We start from the raw sequence: 21,017 nt of genomic DNA on the forward strand, positions 1-21,017 counted from the left end.
ATTCCTTACTAAGGTAATACATGTTTTAATATTTTTTAATGTCTGGATTCCGTGAGGACCCTAATTATCATACTTGGACCAGAATGAGGCTCTCCACTAAATTAGATATTTCTATTGTCTGATTTTCACAGATATTTACTTTACGTACAAGAAAATTCACTGGGATATGGTGAGAGGCATGGCATAGGCCAAACATAACATCAAACATACACATTCATGAAAAAATAAAACAAGAATGACAGTTTGATGCCTCCATGTCTCTGGTCGACACTCCAGTCCAGTTGGTGGCTGTAATGCACTTTAAAGTTGGTTGCCAGCAGTCATAAAAAAATACACAGAAGAAGACGAAGAGCTTGAAACAAAACATTCTTTCGACTGTATCAACTTCTGCAGCTCAACATACGCAAAATGACTTGTTTTATGAATTTCTTTACGTTTATTTTCAAGGTAGTAACGTTGCCACTACAATTAATGGAAGTGGTTGGCATATATGGCATCTACAAGCGTTTCTTTCCATTTCTAATTTACAAGATATCTTTCACCTACAACAAGAAAATGAACGACAAAAAGAAGGATCTTTTCAGCAATCTCTCAGAGTTCACCAAAGGCAATGGCCCGCTTCGCATTTTGGAGATCGGTTGCGGAAGCGGGGCTAACTTTGAATTCTACCCGTCTGGTTGCAAGGTGGTTTGCACCGACCCCAATCCTCACTTCGAGAAGTATCTACAAAAAAGTATGGCTGTCAATGATCACCTAACATTTGAAAGATTTGTGGTCGCTTCCGGAGAGGACATGGGGGCAGTGAAAGATGACTCTGTGGACGTTGTCGTCTGCACGCTGGTGCTGTGTTCTGTCAACAACATACCGCGAACATTGCAGGAGGCGCATCGCATATTGAGGCCTGTAAGTTGATTTTCATATTTAGAGTGTAATCATTTGAGCGCTTATCAATTTGGAAAGGAAACAATGCATCCACTCTCAAATAGAAAATATTGGCCATGGTATAACCCTTCAGCATAGTTAAATGATGTTTTTCAGAGAAATGTCAGTAACGCGCTGCTGGCAGTTTGTTATACACTGAGTGTACAAAACATTAGGAACACCTGCTCTTTCCATGACAGACTGACCAGGTGAATCCAGATGAAAGCTATGATCCCTTATCGATGTCACTTGTTAAATCCACTTCGATCAGCGTAGATGAAGGGGAGGAGACAGGTTCAAAGGACTTTTAAGCATTGCGACTATTTAAAACATGGATTGTGTATATGCGCCATTAAGAGGGGGAATGGGCCAGACAAACGATTTGTGCCTTTGAACGGGGTATGGTAATAGGTGCCAGGTGCACCGGTTTGAGTGTGTCAAGAACTGCAACGCTGCTGGGTTTTTCATGCTCAACAGTTTCCCTTGTTTCTCAAGAATGGTCCACCACCCAAAGGATATCCAGCCGACTTGGCACAACTGTGGAAAGCATTGGAGTCCACATGGGCCAGCATCTGTGTGCAATGCTTTGGACACGTTGTAGAGTCCATGGCCTGACGAATTGAGGCTGTTCTGAGGGGAAAAGGGTGTGCAACTCAATGCTAATGTAAGAATATTTTAAGATAATACATAACGCAGAGGACGAGAGTTCTAATACAGTTCTAACGATCAAGGGAATTTTTTTTTTTTTCAGTAATAGGGATTAATGCAGAGACATGGGAGGAATTTGTCTATGTATTGAGTCTGAAATAGGATACTTGTTATTTGGCCATTGGCCCAGTTTTATTGCAAGGAATTCTAATTGCTCAACCACAGGCTAGGGCTGGGTTATAGAACTACAATCCTGTCCCTTTGTTCAGGAGAGACTCACGGGAGAGAATCACTGAGGACAGGGAAGGAACGACCATCTACCTCTCGGCATAACATCTATGATTTATTCTCTTTAAATAAACCTATTTTTGGGGTCTGTGTTATTAAAGAATTAACATCAACTGCTAACATTAGGAAGGTGTTCCAAATGTTTTGTACTCTGTGTATAACTGAGGTCACTATTGTTAGGGCTTACTGTGTATATTCTGTAGTCTAAATGATTACAACTACTTTCCTACAGATTATGATGGCAATTAGAGTTACTCAGAAAATCAATTGGTAACTTGAAAAACAATTAATCAAATGGCAGCTTGTAACTCAACTGGCAATCTAACATGGTAAATGTTGTTTTGAAACACAACCAGTATGTCTAGGTAGTTTTTAAGTAATGATGAATATTAGGCTATAGCTAGGAAGTTGCAACAAGCTATAGCAGGCACCAAACGTAGGCAATATAGCTACACTAACTAATTCAATTTAGTTTGATTGAATCATCAGGAACACAAGCTAGTGGGCAACGAATACACCACTGTGCAGGCACTTGAATCACTAAACATAAATGCCCTGCTGCGGCTAGTTTTAGAAGACCGTCATGTTTAGAAGTTTCAACTAAATAGTCAGTTACTATCTACATACTGACAATGCATTTTTCTACTAACAGTGGTATGGACTGAAGGTTGGAACAAAATGCTTTGTAACTACTGGTAACTTTTGTTGTTGTGAATGTCCAACAGGGTGGTGCTCTGTACTTTTTAGAGCATGTAGTGGCAGACCCATCCTCTTGGACATACTTCTTCCAGCACGTCCTCCAGCCGATATGGTACTACTTTGGGGATGGATGTGAAGTAGTCAGGGCGACATGGAAACATCTGGAGACTGCCGGGTTCTCTGAGCTCAAACTGAGGCACATCGAGGCACCACTCAACTTCATGATCAAACCACATATTATAGGCTATGCTGTCAAGTAAAGTTTGACAAAAAAAATCAAAAAAGCACTTGCACATCTGAGTTATCTCCTTGCAAGTGTGTGGGGAATAATGTGATGACGATTTAAAGAAAAAATAAACTTTTGTATCACTTGTTCCTATGCAGGCTTTAATATAATACGTCATAAGCAAGAGTGCGGGCTTCTCTTTTCTTTACAGTAAAGTTTGATAAAAATCTCTGGTCTTAGGCCTATCCCAGCAACTGTTTAAAAATAATTGTTGACACTTTTATGTATTCAGTGTAATTTTATAACCCATATTTTACCAGGTAAGTTGACTCAGAACACGTTATTATTTAACTTGGGGAATAGCTATTGGGGATGAATGAGCCAATTGGAAGCTAGGCATGATTAGATGGCCATGACAGTCAGATTGGGAATTTAGCCAGGACACTGGGGTTAACATCACTGGTCTTACAATAAGTGCCATGGGAGTCAGGACACCTGTTTAACGTCCCATCCAAAAGACCACACCCTACACAGGGCAATGTCCATAATCGCTGCCCTGGGATATTTTTATTGACCAGAGGATAGAGTGCCTCCTACTGGCCCTCCAACACAACTTCCAGCAGCAACTGGTCTCCCATCCAGGGAATGACCAGTCCAACCCTGCTTAGCTTCAGAGGAAAGCCAGCAGCATACCACTAAGTGTTATTTTGGTTTTGTGCACTTTTCTTAAAAAGAGTTAAAAAAAAGTACTTAAAATGGCATATACAGGGAGTGTGTATTAATCTGAAGAGATCACCTCTGTGTAACCAAATGGGGCAACAAGCTGTTTTTTCTTTAGGGAGAGTGGAGGCTCAGAATGCTAGGAGAAGAGGACCGCTGTCATCTAGTGGATATAAACTCTAACCAATAGGCCACCACCTGATCAGATAAACTCTGGGTCTGAGACATGTTCCATAGGGAGAATCTCAATTGGATACTCAAGTCCTCCTCTCTACCTTCTCAAAATCCATTGAATGAGAAAGCTAGATGTCCCGCCACTCAAACATTCTCCTCCAACAGGTTTTGAGGAGAGGGAGAAAGGATGTGAGGAGTATGCAATTCTCCCATAGTTTAGTTTGGCATTTCCTCAATTCCTCCTGGCATTACAGTGTTTTCATAAAGTATTCTTGACTTTTTTCACATTTTGTTGTGTTACAGTCTGAATTTAAAATGGATTAACTTGAGATTTTGTGCCACTGGCCTACACATAATACCCCATAATGTCAAAGTGGAATTGTTTTTTGAAATTTGTTCACATTAATTAAAAATGAAAAGCTGAAATGTCTTGAGTCAATAAGTAGAATATAAAAGCAGACACTGAATATCCCTTTGAGCGTGGTGGAGTTATGAATAACACAGTTTCATTTAATTTGTCATTTCTCCCAATTGGTAATTAGTATCTCTTCACTGCATCTCGATTACGGACTCGGGATAGGAAAAGGTCAAGAGCTGAAACACAACCAAACCAAGCCGCACTGCCCTCTTAACCTGGAAGCTAGCCACACCATTGTGTCAGAGGAAAACACTGTACACCGTGTCAGCATGCATGCACCCAGCATGCCACAGGAGTCACTAGAGCGTAGTGGGACAAGGACATCCCTACCAGCCAAACTCTCCCCTAACCCGGGCGACGTTGGGCCGATTGCGCGCCACCCCATGGGTCTCCCGGTCGCAAGCCGGCTGCGACAGACCCTGGACTCGTAGTGGTCTAAAGCGTAGTGCTTTAGACCACCACGCCACTCAGGAGGCCCATCAATTACACTTTTGATGGTGTATTAATATGCCCAGTCACTACAAAGATGCAGCGTTTTTCCTAACTCCGTTGCCAGAGAGGAAGGAAACCACTCAGGGATTTCACCATGAGGCCAACAGTGACTTTAAAACAGTTAAGAGTTTTATGGCTGTGATGGAAGACTGAGGATGGATCAACAACATTGTAGTTACTCCACAATACTAACCTAAATAACAGATTGAATACAGAATAAAAATATTCCAAAACATGCATCCTGTTTGGAATAAGGCACTAAAGTAAAACTGTAGAAAATGTGGCAAAGTAAAATAACTTTGTCCTAAATACAAAGCTTCACTTAATATTTTCAAGCATGATGGTGGCTGCATCATATTATGGGTATCCTTGTCATCGACAAGGACTAGGGAGTTCTTTAAGATGAAATGTATACAATATAATTAAGTACAGGCAAAATGTTTGAGCTGGGCCACAACATTAACGCTTGTCTGCTTGCTCAAGACAAGCAGACTATAGATTTTAGTTGTCCGAATGGACAATATAAAACAATTAGGCTATCCTGAACAGAATTGGATTAAAGTGTCCTCCGGATGTGTTGCTCACTGTCTTCCCAATCTCTGGAGACTGCATTGACAGGCACAAGTGGTCTTTCAATCATGCAGTCGCGAGATGCGTTTGCAAATTTGTTGATAATTATTGTTTGTGGTGATTTTCCCAGTTATAGCAAATTTGGTAACACTTTACTTGACACCCTGTGTCATAACATGTTATAACATCATAACGTTGACATGTCATAATAGCTAGCATAATCTGTCATTACACTGTCACGACCAATATATTTACACCTGTTGTAATATATATTGAGTAATTTTATGGCTGGTTATGACACCTAAATAAGAGTGTCAACCCACATTTATTTAAAAAAAAATAATCCTTGCCAAGAAGTTCTTTCGTTTTGAAAGTTTGTTTCTTAAATCCTTTGTTGTAATTAATTATTTATAGTCATGTTTTTTTCATCATATTTTAAATAACTTTATAACACTGTCATGAAGCATTATGACCATCCTGTGTCACTTTACTTGGACTAAGAAAATACACTTTGACACTGTGAAGAAGCATTATGACCATCATAATCATATAAGCCTATCACGTACATGCCATTATATCAGTCAAAAAGAGGGTGTCCCGTCCTGCTCCTGAAATCTACACCTGCATTCAACCCAGTCATCCGCAACAGAGCATTGGGGTAGGTTCATGTCTGACATCAATGTGTGTGCAATTACAATGGTGATAATTGAATATGGTCAGTTAAAAAAATACCTATACAACATAAACATACAGTTGACACGTAGGCTATGGTGCAATGGAATGTTGTGCCTTGTGTGGTAGGTTTTGTGGGTTTTGACACTTATGTACGTGTCATAACCAGCCATAAAATATCTACCATGGTAGGATTTGTGGGTTTTTACATTGTTATGTAGGGGTCATAACCAGTGACAAAATAACGCAAAATATGTCACAACAGGTGTAAATATGTGTCATGACAGTGTTATGACCTGTTATGTCAGCTGTCATCAAATCCAATTTTATTTGTCACATACGCCGAATACAACAGGTAGACCTTACAGTGAAATGCTTACTTACAAGCCCTTAACCGACAATGCAGTTTTAATAAAATACCCCAAAAAATATATAATAAAAAGTAAGAGATAAGAATAACAAATCATTGAAGAGTGGCAGTAAATAACAATTGCGGGGCTATATAAAGGGGGTACCGGTACAGTGTCAGTGTGTAGGGGCATTTGAGTTAATATGTAGGTAGAGGTATTAAAGTGACTGCATAGATAATAACCAAAAGTAGCAGCAGCGTTCTGGGGGGGGCAATACAAATAGGATGGGTAGCCATTTGATTAGCTGTTCAGGAGTCTTATGGCTTGGGGGTAGAAGCTATTTAGGAGCCTCTTGGACCTAGACTTGGCGCTCCGGTACCGCTTGCCATGCGGTACAACCACTAGGGTGGTTGTAGTCTTTGCCAATTTTTAGGGCCTTCCTCTGAGGTCCTGGATGGCAGGAAGCTTGGCCCCGGTGATGTACTGGGCCTTACGCACTACCCTCTGTAGTGCCTTGCGGTAGGAGGCCGAGCAGTTTCCATACCAGCCGGTGATGCAACCGGTCAGGATACTCTCGATTTTGCAGCTGTAAAACCTTTTTGAGGATCTGAGGACCCATGCCAAATCTTTTAGTCTCCGGAGGGGGAATAGGTTTTGTCGTGCCCTCTTCACGACTGTCTTGGTGTGCTTGGACCATGTTAGTTTTGGTGATGTGGACAAAAAGGAACTTGAAGCTCTCGACCTGCTCCACTACAGCCCCTTTGATGAGAATGGCAATCTATGGCATGTTATAACTGTGTTATTACTTAGGATGCTGGGTGTCAAGTACAGTGTTGCTGCACATTTTGGGTCAGCAAAGAAAATCCTGGAAAAGTCATGGTGTATGCATCACCTGCGTGTGTTCCAGTGGGCCATTGCCAGAGGGGAAGAGAAAGAGACATTTACGCAGCAGGTAAAATAATGGTACAGCCTACAACAGGCTAACTAGATTGCCAATTCAAAATATATTGTATAGTTTGGCTGATTATCTTGCTAGTTAAACATTTAGCTATTAGCAAGCATTAATGTCATTGCCATGTCCCACGTCCTAAAATAACTTTCAAATGGCACTGTTGTATAACTGCAAATGGCCAACACGCAGTTGATATGGGTGCGTAGTTGATGAAACCAATGCTGCATACTACGGTTGTAAAAACTGTCTCTCAAGGGCACAAAATTGGCTAGGATTCTCCTCTATTCAATACTAGCCATGTAATTCTGACAAAGTGAGAGAAAAAAATGTATGCTGTCAAGATCTCCCCTAAACACAGAATATTTTAACCTTACAAAGAGATAAATGTCTTAGTTAACTTGCCCACCTTAGCCATTTGATCCCGGGTTCATTCAATGATGGAATTATGTTATAAAGACATAAGTATTTGGTGGTAATTGTAATGTTGCAGAGTGGCCAACTCTCCTCCTGGAGAGTCCAGGAGTGTGAAGGCTTTTTTCTCCAGTCCTGCTCAAACACGCCACATTGTAGTAAATATCAGCTGCTCAACAGGACCTTGATAAGCTGGATCTGATGTGTTTGAGCATGTTTATATGAAAAGCCTACACACCCAGTAGCTCTCCAGATGGAGGGTTGACGGACCACATATGTTTTATACATTGGCCTATTAATGCAGTATTTTACTTTGTGGTGGGTTAAATGCCTTGCTCAAGGTTACAACGGATCAGAGGCCTTACATTGTCAATACCAGTGATAATAATGGTTATTTTGTGGAATGATTCCTTGCATCATACAACACAACTTTTAGTACCTTTTTGATGTTTACAGACCATTTATTTTTATTTTTGGACAAGTGACTTAAAAAGTAAAAAGTCAGTCCCTAGTCAAAATCCTATAGGATTTTAGTTTTTTTCCAATATAATCCTATAAGATTCTCAAAATCCTATAGAGGTGACTGCGAGAATCCTAAAAGATCTAATAAGATTAATTTTTATTTCCAATGGGAAAAAAGTAGACCAATCGGATTCTGATAGAGGTGACACAAAGTCCTATAGGATTTTGTCACCTGTACCATAACCTTATTGGACTACTTTTTTTCCAATTTGTAATCAAAAGTAATCGTATCAGACCCTATAGGATTCTCAAAATCCTATATGGTTTTGTATGACCTCTATCTGAATCCGATTGGACTATTTTTTTTCCAATTGGAAATCAAAAGTAATCTGATTGGTTCCTATAGGTTTTTGATAAATCTTGTAGGATTGTGTCACCACAGTCAGAATCCAATCAGAACTTTTTTCTTAATTGAACCCCAAAAGTATAGTTCGTTGTCATAAGTTCCAGTACAATACAACATTTAATTAAATTTTTGTTAATTGGAGACAACCGTTCTATATACATTTTTGTTTTATTCACCTTTAAGAAAGCCTGTCCCTTTAAGAGTGACTGATGATGTCATAGCTAGCGCAGGCTTGCAGTGTTACTTAACTACCAAGTTCAGCTAACATTATTATTCTAACTGTTTTATCCTTCACTGTTTGGGAATCAAGAACTATGAGTACAGTATTTGTTTCCTAATGTTTCCCAACAAAGTTGTCAATGTTTTAGTCATATTTTGTTATTGTACAGCATTTTCTGAACTTGTTTTTATGCTAGCAGAGACACTACTGCTAGCCACATTTTGCCTGTCAGCTGCCTAGCTAGCTAACGTAAACTCACTCACTTTTGTACATCGCCTTGGTCTGTACAATTGACCTTATTTTAGCGCCCCAAAAACATACTTCCAGATCAACTGTAATGTCAATACCATTGTAAAGCACACTTTCTCCCCTTTCCAACAAAATAAATGAATGACATGACCTAAACGCTGCCCGTTTCTGCATAATTCAAGGAGGCAATGCGCACTGTCGGGTCTTTTTAAAAATGGCGGGTGGGGAAGCGAAACCAATGCATGATAGTGAGAAGGAGAGATGTTGTGTGGGAAAATTGCTTTTTTTTTCACTCGATCTGTCCAACTTATCTTATTGCCTCTAAAATGTAAATAAAACACTATAAAGAGTTTATATAATGTGTCATTCCATACCTATTTGAAGGTTTGTGTCGAATTTGAATTGGATTTTTAGGGCGGTGCTGAAGTGATCTTAGAAGCAAACAGCGGCTTTGAGAACGATGATTGCATGCAGTGATGACGCAAAAAATGACTAGGTTATCCCCCCCTTACCCCTGTCACTGTCCATTTCTTGTTTTTAAACGATGAGAGAAGTGCTACACCTGGTGGAGAGAGGTTGTAAGACGGAAATAGTTGCTTTATGCGTGCTGTACGTTACGGCATGACACGTCACGATGTAACGGAGGGTCTTTCCTCCAATACTATAGAGCCATTACCATGTCCATCAACGCTTGAATAGAAACGTTGTTCACACACCAGATTTTGAACTCAACACAGTCGCTACAGACCCATTCGTTTTCTTTGTATCCTTGTTTGAATGTTGCGGTTGCGCACATTTGTACAGAATGGGGTGAGTTTACGTTAGCTAAGTTGTTGCCATTTGTATCTTGTTTTTGAGTCACTGTACTGTTATAGCAGATGGGAGATATTTATCTTGTTTGTTTATTACTAAATACACTACAGTACCAAAAGTATGTGGACACATGCTCGTCGAACATATCATTCCAAAATCATGGATATTAATATGGAGTTGCACCTCCCTTTGTTACTATAACAGCCTGTCCACTCTTCTGGGAATGCTTTCTACTAGATGTTGGAACATTGCTGTGGGGACTTGCTTCCATTCAGCCTCAAGAGCATTGGTGAGGTCAGGCAGTGATCTTGGGTGATTAGCTTGCTGTCAGCGTACCAATTCATCCCAAAGGTGTTCGATGGTGTTGAGGTCAGGGGTCTGTGCAGGCCAGTCAAGTTCTTCCACACCGATCGACAAACCATTTCTGTATGGACTTCACTTTGTGCACTAGGGCATTGTCATGCTGAAATGGGAAAGGGCCTCCCCAAACTATTGCCACATATTTCTGTAAATACAGAAATATGCTATTTACATAAGTTTTCACACCCCTTGGCAGCTATTGCAGCTGTGAGTCTTTCTTGGTAAGTCTCTAAGAGCTTTGCACACCTGGATTGAATGATATTTGCCCATTATTCTTTTCAAAATTCTTCAAGCTCTGTCAAATTGGTTGATGATCATTGCTAGACAACCGTTTTCAAATCTTGCCATAGATTTTCAAGACAATTTAAGTCAAAACTGTAACTCGGCCACTCAGGAACTGTCTTCTTGGTAAGCAACTCCAGTGTAGATTTGGCCTTGTGCTTTAGGTTATTGTCCTGCTGAAAGGTGAATTCATCTCCCTGTGTCTGGTGGAAAACAGACTGAACCATGTTTTTCTCTAGGATTTTGCCTGTGATTAGCTCTATTACGTTTCTTTTTTATCCTGAAAAACTCTCCAGTCCTTAACGATTACAAGCATACTCATAACATGATCCAGCCACCACTCAATAATGTGTTGTATTGGATTTGCCCCAAACATAACACTTTGAATTCAGGAAAAGTTAACTGCTTTGACACATTTTTTTGCAGTTTTACTTTACTGCCTTGTTGCAAACAGGATGCATGTTTTGGAATATTTTTTATTCTGTTCAGGCTTCCTTTTTACTCTGTCAATTAGGTTAGTAATTGTGGAGTAACTTCAATGTTGATCCATCCTCAGTTTTCTCCTATCACAGCTATTAAACTCTGTAACGGGTTTAAGATCACCATTGGCCTCATGGTGAAAACTGTGAGCAGTTTCCTTTCTCTCCAACAGCTGAGTTAGGATGGACGCCTGTATCTTTGTGTTACTGGGTATATTGATACACCATCCAAAGTGTAATTAATAATTCACCATGCTCAAAGGGATATTCAATGTCTGCTTTTTTAAATTTTTTATCCATCTACCAATAGGTAGGCCGTCATTGTAAATAAGAATTTGTTCTTAACTGACTTGCATTGTTAAATAAAATAAAATAAATGGCTGCCCTTAGTGAGGCATTGGAAAACCTCCCTATTCTTTGTGATTGAATCTGTGTTTGAAATTCACTGCTTACAGATACATGTATGTGTGGGGTACAGAGATGAGGTAGTCATGTTAAACTCTATTATTGCATACAAAGTGAGTCCATGCAACTTGTGACTTTTTAAGCACATTTTTACTTCTGAAATGATTTAGGCTTGCCATAACAAAAGGCGTTGAATATTTATTGACTCGAGGCATTTCAGATTTGAATTTGTTATTGATTTGAACGGGGGAAAAAAAGAAAAAAAAACATTAATGCACTTTGACGTTATGGGGTATTGTGTGTAGGCCAGTGACACAAAATCTCAATTTCATCCATTTTAAATTCAGGCTGTAACGCAACAAAATGTGGAAAAAGTCAAGGGGTGTGAATACTCTATGAAGGCACTGTATATCACTGGTTAGAAGAGAATTTGCTAAAGACAGACAATCTACATACATTGTAGAATGTCGGATGGAAGTTTTGAGAGGCTGCCGAAACGGGGAAGGAAACAAATCAGGTGCTTTTTAATTGAATCACAACCCGCCATAGGATATCAACAGTGACAAGAGCTGGCTGTTATTTGAGTGATACTTTCTCTCAAATCCATGTATTGGTGTGTGACCGCAACTTTTTTTACAGAGAGCACCCTGAATTTTCATTGCCATTTGAGTTTTAAAATTATTGTAGAATTTTAAGTCCTAAGACTTAAAGACTTATGTCAAAATCAACAGTATAAAGCCAATTATATTGATTTGTTTTAATCAATTTTGTGTCATTGTGATTACTATAAATGTTTATACTAACATCACTAATATGAGGTAAACAGGATGTGTAATTACACTCAGTTTGATGTGGTCAAAACGTGAGGTTCTGTAATGTAGTAATACATACTGTCCACGTACAGGAAATGAATGCAAATCTAAAATAATCTAATATGTAGCTTTATTGGACAATTTCACAGATTTATATGGCACAGAAACTGTACATTTTATGTTAAACTGCAATCAAGATTAAAGAACAGTAAACTGAGGAACAGTCTTTCTCCCGTGTCTCTCCAGAGCGCAATCTCCATCTTTTTGCCTACTCACCACACAAGTGATAATTCTCTGAGGTTCTCAACCTCTTCAACACACCACCAGAACCAGTCCTAGGAATCCTATTGGATTCCAATACAAGAATCCAATAGAAAACCCTATCAGATTTTGGAACCAGTCCTATAGGATAAGTGCTATACGATTTATTCTATCCTATAGGATAAAATTCTATAGGATAGGTTCCAAAATCTGATAGAATTTTCTATTGGATTGTAATATATATTTTTTATTGGAATACTATAGGATTTTTTTTTACTAGGGGTCCAACTTGACAAGTGGCTAAAAAAGTTAATGTCAAGCCCTGTAGAAAAAACCCAGGTTCAGTCTGCTTTCCAACAGACACTGGGAGACCTTCCCCTTTCAACAGGACAATAACCTAAAACACAAGGCCATATACACACTGGAATTGCTTAACAAGACGACATTGAATGTTCCTGGGTGGCGTAGTTACAGTTTTGACTTAAATCGGCTTGAAAATCTAGGGCAAGACTTGAAAATGGCTGTCTAGCAATGATCAACAATCAACTTGACAGAGCTTGAAGAATTTTGAAAAGAATAATGTGCAGATATTGTACAATCCAGGTGTGTAAAGCTCTTAGAGACTTACCCAGAAAGATTCACAGGAGTAATCGCTGCCAAAGGTAATTCTAACATGTTAGAATCTATAAATGAGATATTTCAGAATTTCAATAAATTAGCAGCAATTTCTGAAGAATAAATGTAACTTTGTCATTATGGGGTATTGTGTGTAGATGTGTGAAATAAATATTTAACACTTTTTAAATTTTGGCTGGAACACAACAACAACATGTGGAATAAAGATTCAGCTCAGACACATTGATGTCCCGTGGGTCACTTTCATGATCAAACTGCACATCATGGCATAGCATTCACTTTTTGGCCCACCAGCTACTGTAGCAGGTAGATATATATATATATAAAGATACAAAAAACTGATGAGCATGCTTTGTAATGTTTCTAAAACAAATGTATTACTAGTAAGAAGTAACTAATATGGTATATTGAATAACAACATTTTCTATAACTTGAGCCTTTTACCAAAATATCACAGATGAGACAAAAATGTTCACTGCCCCTTTAAGTGGTCAGATGAAGCAAATGCTAAGCTACAGGACTGTTTTGCTAGCACAGACCGGAATATGTTCCATGATTCTTCCAATGCCATTGTACACCACATCAGTCACTGGCTTCATCAATAAGTGCTTTGATGACGTCGTCACCACAGTGACTGTGTACATACCCCAACCAGAAGCCATGGATTACAGCCAACATCCGCACTGAGCTAAAGAGTAGAGCTGCCGCTTTCAAGGAGCGGGACTTTAACCCGGAAGCTTATAAGAAATCCCGCTATGCCCTCCGACAAACCATCAAACAGGCAAAGCGTCAATACAAGATCGAATCGTACTACACCGGCTCCGACTCTTGTCGGATGTGGCAGGGCTTGCAAACTATTACAGACTACAAAGGGAAGCATAGCTAAGAGTTGCCCAGTGACACGAGCCTACCAGACGAGCTAAATTACTTATATGCTCCCTTCGAGGCAAGTAACACTGAAACATGAATGAGAGCATCAGCTGTTCCGGACGACAGTGATCACGCTATCCGCAGCCGATGTAAGACCTTTAAACAGGTCAACATTCACAAGGCCGCAGGGCAAGACGGATTACCAGGACGTGTACTCCGAGCATGCGCTGACCAACTGGTAAGTGTCTTCACTGACATTTTCAACCTCTCTTTGTCTGAGTCTGTAATACCAACATGTTTCAAGTAGAGGTCAACCAATTAATCAGAATGGCCGATTAATTAGGGCCGATTTCAAGTTATCATAACAATCGGAAATCGGTAATTTTGGACGCCGATTTTATTTTTTATTTTTACACCTTTATTTAATCTTTATTTAACTAGGCAAGTCAGTTAACACATTCTTACTTTCAATGACGGCCTAGGTGGGTTAACTGCCTTGTTCAGGGGCAGAACGACAGATTTTTACCTTGTCAGCTCAGGGATTCAATCTTGCAACCTTACGGTTTAACTAGTCCAACGCTCTAACCACCTGCCTCACGAGGAGCCCGCCTGTTACGCGAATGCAGTAAGAAGCCAAGGTAAGTTGCTAGCTAGCATTAAACTTAATCAATCATAATCACTAGTTATAACTACACATGGTTGATGATATTACTAGTTTATCTAGCGTGTCCTGCGTTGCATATAATCGATGCAGTGCGCATTCGTGAAAAAGGACTGTCGTTGCACCAACGCGTACCTAACCATAAACAACAATGCCTTTCTTAAAATCAATACACAGAAGTATATATTTTTAAACCTGCATATTTAGCTAAAAGAAATCCAGGTTAGCAGGCAATATTGACAAGGTGAAATTTTGTCACTTCTCTTGCGTTCATTGCATGCAGAGTCGGTATATGCAACAGTTTGGGCCGCCTGGCTCATTGCTAACTAATTTGCCAGAATTTTACGTAATTATGACTTAACATTGAAGGTTGTGCAATATAACAGGAATATTTAGACTGATGGATGCCACCCGTTAGATAAAATACGGAACGGTTCCGTATTTCCCTGAAAGAATAAACGTCTTGTTTTCGAGATGATAGTTTCCGGATTCGACACTATTAATGACCTAAGGCTTGTATTTCTGTGTGTTATTATGTTATAATTAAGTCTATGATTTGATAGAGCAGTCTGACTGAGCGATGGTAGGTAGCAGCAGGCATTCATTCAAACAGCACTTTTGTGCGTTTTGCCAGCAGCTCTGCTGTTCATGACTTCAAGCCTATCAACTCCCGAGATTAGGCTGGTGTAACAATGTGATGTGAAATGGCTAGCTAGTTAGTGGGGTGCACGCTAATAGCGTTTCAAACGTCACTCGCTCTGAGACTTGGAGTAGTTGTTCCCCTTGCTCTGCATGGGTATGGGCTTCGAGGGTGGCTGTTGGGCTTTGAGGGTGGCTGTTGTCATTGTGTACCTGGTTTGAGCCCAGGTAGGAGCGAGGAGAGGTACGGAAGCTATACTGTTATACTGGCAATACTAAAGTGCCTATAAGAACATCCAATAGTCAAAGGAATATGAAATACAAATGGTATAGAGAGAAATAGTCCTATAATTTCTATATCTACAACCTAAAACTTCTTACCTAGGAATATTGAAGACTCATGTTAAAAGGAACCACCAGTTTTCATATGTTCTCATGTTCTGAAAAAGGAACTTAAACGTTAGCTTTCTTACACTGCACATATTGCACTTTTACTTTCTTCTCCAACACTTTGTTTTTGCATTATTTAAACCAAATTGAAGATGTTTCATTATATTTGAGGCTAAATGGATTTTATTGATGAATTATATTAAGTTAAAATATGTGTTCATTAGTATTGTTGTAATTGTCATTATTACAAATGCATTTTAAAAATCGGCCGATTTAATCGGTATCAGCTTTTTTTGTCCTCCAATAATCGGTATCGGTGTTGAAAAATCATAATCGGTCGACCTCTAGTTTCAAGCAGACCACCATAGTCCCTGTGCCCAAGAACACTAAGGTGACCTGCCTAAAATGACTACCGACCCATAGCACTCACGTCTGTAGCCATGAGGTGCTTTGAAAGGCAGGTCACAACAAACACCATTATCCCAGAAACCCTAGACCCACTCCAATTTGCATACCGCCCCAACAGATCCTCAGATGATGCAATCTCTATTGCATTCCACACTGCCCTTTCCCAACTGGACAAAAGGAACACCAATGTGAGAATGCTATTCATTGACTACAGCTCAGCGTTCAACACCATAGTGCCCTGAAAGCTCATCACTAAGCTAAGGACCCTGGGACTAAACACCATCCTCTGCAACAACACATCCGCCACGCTGATCCTCAACATGGGGGCCCCTCTGGTGCGTGCTCAGTCCCCTCCTGTACTCCCTGTTCACTCATGACTGCACGGCCAGGCACAACTCCAACACCATCATTAAGTTTGCAGATGACAAAACAGTAGTAGTATCACCGACAAAGACAAGACAGCCTATAGGGAGAGACCTGGCCTTGTGGTGCCAGGACAGCAACCATTCCCTCAACATGATCAAGACAAAGGAGATGATTGTGGACTAGGAAAAGGAGGACCGAGCACGCCCCCATTCTCATCGACAGGGCTGTAGTGGAGCAGGTTGTAGAGATTCATGTTCCTTGGTGTCCACATCACCAATGAACTATCATGGTCCATACACAACAAGACAGTCGTGAAGAGAGTACGACAAAACCTATTCTCCCTCAGAAGACTGAAAAGATTTGGCATGGGTCCTCAGATCCTCAAAAGGTTTTACAGCTGCACCATCAAGAGCATCCTGACCGGTTGCATCACGCTCTGGTATGGCAACTGCTCGGCATCTGACCGTAAGGCGCTACAGAGGGTAGTGTGTAAGGCCCAGTACATGACTGGGGCCAAGCTTCCTGCCATCCAGGACCTATATACTAGGCAGTGTCCGAGGAAAGCCCCAAAAATGGTCAAATACTCCAGTCAGCCAAGTCATCAACTGTTCTCTCTGCTACCGCGCAGCAAGCGGTACCGGAGCACCAATCTAGGACCAAAAGGCTCCTTAACAGCTTCTACCCCCAAGCCACAAGACTGCTGAACAATTAATCAAATAGCCACCCGGACTATTTACACTGACACCCCACCCCCATTTATTTTTACACTTCTACTACTTGCTGTTTATTATCTATGCATAGTCACTTTACCCCTACCTACATGATTAAATGACCTCGACTAACCTGTACCCCCGCACATTGACTCGGTACCGGTACCCCCTGTACATATTCTTATTCATCCCTTATTTATCCCTTTACATTTGTGTGTATAAGGTAGTTGTGAATTTGTTAGGTTACTTGTTAGATATTACTGCATTGTCAGAACTAGAAGCACAATCCTTGAGGCAAGGGAACTGTTCCAGTAATAAAGTTGTAAGTTGTGTCTGTCTCAGATGTTGGGCTGAAAGAAGAGGGATAAACAGAAAATACAACATTAATCAAAAGGTACAATGTTTACAAAAGAATCACAGTCAAATTTCCTGTCATAAGGACCATAATTATGTAACTAGTATAGAACATGTTTCTCCAAACCTTTCGATGAGCTGTGGAATCAACACCCGAACCATGGACTGTGTCTTATGGATTGAGATGCTTGGGGAGGCAGGTATCCTAGCAGTTAAGAGCGTTGGGCCTGTAACTGAAATGTCGCTGGTTCTAATACACGAGCCGACGAGGTGAAAAATCTGTTGACGTGATCTTGAGCAAGGCACTTATCCCTAATCGCGCCTGTAAGTCACTCTGGATAAGAATGTTTGCTAAATTGCTAAAATGTAATAGACCTCCATTGAGGCTGGCCACAATGACTTTGCCTTCCAGTGTTGTCTTTGTTCAAAACAGTTCCATTTGAGTTTTACACATGCTCTGCAGCTAATAAGAGAACTTACAAATGATGCCACAACTGTCTGGTGTCTGTCTCTGGTGCTGGTCCAACAGGTTCAGCTGGTGTATGATGCAGTGCCTTATACATTATGGCCTTTCTCTTGCATTTCAAAGATGATACAAAATGTTTTTTTCTTGGTATTATCTTTTACGAGATCGAATGTGTTACATTCTCTTACATGAATTTAACATTTCCACAAACTTAAGCGTTTCCTTTCAAGTGGTATCAAGAATATGCATATCCTTGCTTGAGGTCCTGAACTACAGGTACGTAATTTTAGCCGAAAATTGAAAAAATGGGCGGATCCATAAGAGGTTTTAAAGAAGAACAGAAAAAAGTAATCACTGTTTCATATAGTCAAACTACAGTGCATTCGGAAAGTATTCAGACCCCTTTTTCCAAATTTTGTTACCATACAACCTTATTCTAAAATTGATTAAAATAGATTTTTTCCCCCTCAATCTACACCCAATATCCCATAATGACAAAACTAAAACAGTTTTTTTTTTTTTAAATGTGACAAATTCATTCAAAATTTTTAAAAATTATCTAAATTCCTTTGATCCCAATAGGCTAGATGTTATGTAATTATACTGTATGTTATGTACATCTAACATTTGGTGATCTACACCATACACTTGAATAAAAGGTGTCAGACCAGGTCCAAGCGACTGGTAAATTAGATGGTTAGTTCCAGGGTTTATTCATCTGTATTCATCTCTTGGAGGGTGTACAGTGCTTTTGTTAAGTATTCACTTTTTCCACATTTGTTACGTTACAGCCTTATTCTAAAATTGATTAAATAATTTTTTCACCCTCATCAATGTACACACAATACCCCATAACGACAAGCAAAAACAAGATTTTAGAAATGTTTGCAAATTTATTTTAAAAAGTAATATTACATTTACATAAGTATTCAGACCCTTTACTCAGTACTTTCTTGAAGCACCTTTGGCAGCGATTACAGCCTTGAGTCTTCTTGGGTATGGCACTACAAGCTTGGCACACATGTATTTGGGGAGTTTCTCCCACTCTTCTCTGCAGATCCACTCAAGTTATGTCAGATTGGATGGGGAGTGTTGCTGCACAGCTACTTTCAGGTCTCTCCAGAGATGTTTGATCAGGTTCAAGTCAGGGCTCTGGCTGGACCACTCAAGGACATTCAGAGACTTGTCCAGAAGCAACTCCTGCGTTGTCTTGGCTTAGGGTCGTTGTCCTGTTGGAAGGTGAACCTTTACCCCAGTCAGATGTCCTGAGCACTGATCTCTCTCTACTTTGCTCCGTTCATCTTTCCCTCAAAACTGATTAGTCTCACAGTCCCTGCCGGTGAAAACATCCCCACAGCATGATGCTGCCACCGCCATGCTTCACCATAGGGATGGTGCCAGGTTTCCTCCAGACATGACGCTTGGCATTCAGGCCAGAGTTCAATCTTGTTTCTCATAGCCTGCTAAAGACTCAGACTGTCATGTGCCTTTTACTGAGGAGTGGCTTCCATCTGGCAACTCTACCATAAAGGCCTGATTGGTGGAGTGCTGCAGAGATGGTTGTCCTTCTGGATGGTTCTCCTATCTTAAGAGGAACTCTAGAGCTCTGTTAGAGGGACCATCAGGTTCTTAGTCACCTCCCTGACCAAGGCCCTTCTCCCCCGATTGCTCTGTTTTGCCAGGCGGCCAGCTCTAGGAAGTTTTAATTTAAACTTTTTCAATTTAAGAATGATCGAGGCCACTGTGTTCTTGGGGACCTCAAATGCTGCAGTAATTTTTTGGTACCCTTCCCCAGATCTGTGCCTCGACACAATCCTGTCTCGGAGCTCAACGGACAATTCCTTCGACATCATGGCTTGGTTTTTGCTCTGACATGCACCATCAACTGTGGGACCTTACATAGACAGGTGGACTCCAATCAAGTTAAAGAAACAACTGAAGGATGATCAATGGAAAGAGGATGCACCTAAGCTCATTTAAGTCTCATAGCAAAGGGTCTGAATACTACTGTAATACATTTGCAAAAACTTCTAAAAACATGTTTTCGCTTTATCATTACGGGGTAGTATGTGAAGATTGCTGAGGATTTAAAAAATGTTTAAATCATTTTAGAATAAGGCTGAAACAAAATGTGAAAAAAGTCAGGGGGTCTGAATACTTTCCCGAAAGCACTGTATGTGCGCTTCCGAGGCTGCGCTGAGTGCGCTCCCTCCCAGTCCCCAGGTATGCATCTCAAAAGGCTACCATGGTTTTTTTAGGAAGAAGAAATGGCCTAAAATTTAAATGTTTTGAATGCTCATCCATGTGGTAGGCCAACCATTTGTAAAACAGGGCATTGCATTGGCTTTATTTTTTCTGATTCCTGTGGCTAATCAATTTGGCTATTTAAGCAGGAAATGCAGAAGTATTTCCTTTTTCGCTATGATCAGCTTGTCAAATTGAGGGATACAAACTTCAAAGCACTGATCATGCCAATGGGGTGAAACTCCTGGACAAGTTGTGATTGCCCATTTTACTTTGACCTGTCCTGTTTTTAGGATATGTTAACATGACAGTGCATTTTTGTTTTTTGGGCACCATATAGGTTAGGCTATTTGATCTGAGAAACCTGCATGATGTAAAAAGTGTTCCATAGCCAACTAAACACAACTCCTCGATTTACTATCGTAAATTTACTATTTGTCGTACATTGTGGTGTTGAGTTCAGTTGGCTACATTTCCCCATATACATGCATTGACTGTCTCTCCACTAGAAATAAACTACACTAGATTTTGTTGCCATCTGAAATGTCAAACCAAGCCCAAGCATGTTACAAAATTAGCTAGCTAGACTGCCTTGTACTTCATAGTACAAAATAACCATGTCCATTGGCTAGCAGCATGGCTATAGGCTAACTATAGCGTTACTGCAGTGTAATATGGGGCTAAACTGAAATACAACATCTCAATACATTGTATACCAATCCATACAAAACACCTTATTTCCAAAAGGTGTTTTAAAAATGTTTACCTTGGAAAGTAGTGACAACCGCTTTCAGAACCTGGCCTAGACAATGGCCCCCATGCTCTTGATCTACAAACATTGCTAGGTGGGAAACTGTATCAATGACCATTATAGGTCATCATTATACCAATGAAAACCTCAAATACTTGTCACTAAATGGGAGACTGGACCAGTGGTGTAAAGTACTTAAGTTGTTTTTTAGGGTATCTGTACTTTACTGTTT

The 21,017-nt window shown here is 40.1% G+C and overlaps 1 protein-coding gene across 3 annotated transcripts in view; it reads left to right on the plus strand.

Annotated features, from left to right (window-relative positions):
• Positions 1-306: 306 nt before the first annotated feature.
• Positions 307-21,017, plus strand: part of LOC110494251 (methyltransferase-like protein 7A) — a 29,818-nt gene continuing 9,107 nt past the window's right edge. For 2 of the 3 annotated variants that reach the window (XM_021569177.2, XM_021569178.2), the window contains exon 1: positions 307-903. In XM_021569177.2, coding sequence (XP_021424852.1) covers positions 409-903 — 495 coding nt within the window. In that variant the 5' untranslated portion in view covers positions 307-408. Of the gene's footprint in view, positions 904-2,582; positions 4,099-21,017 lie in introns of those variants that run through there. The other variant, XM_021569179.2, reaches the window with a different exon arrangement.

This window comes from Oncorhynchus mykiss, chromosome 17, assembly GCF_013265735.2.
Source record: "Oncorhynchus mykiss isolate Arlee chromosome 17, USDA_OmykA_1.1, whole genome shotgun sequence".
Classification (NCBI taxonomy): Eukaryota; Metazoa; Chordata; class Actinopteri; order Salmoniformes; family Salmonidae; genus Oncorhynchus; species Oncorhynchus mykiss.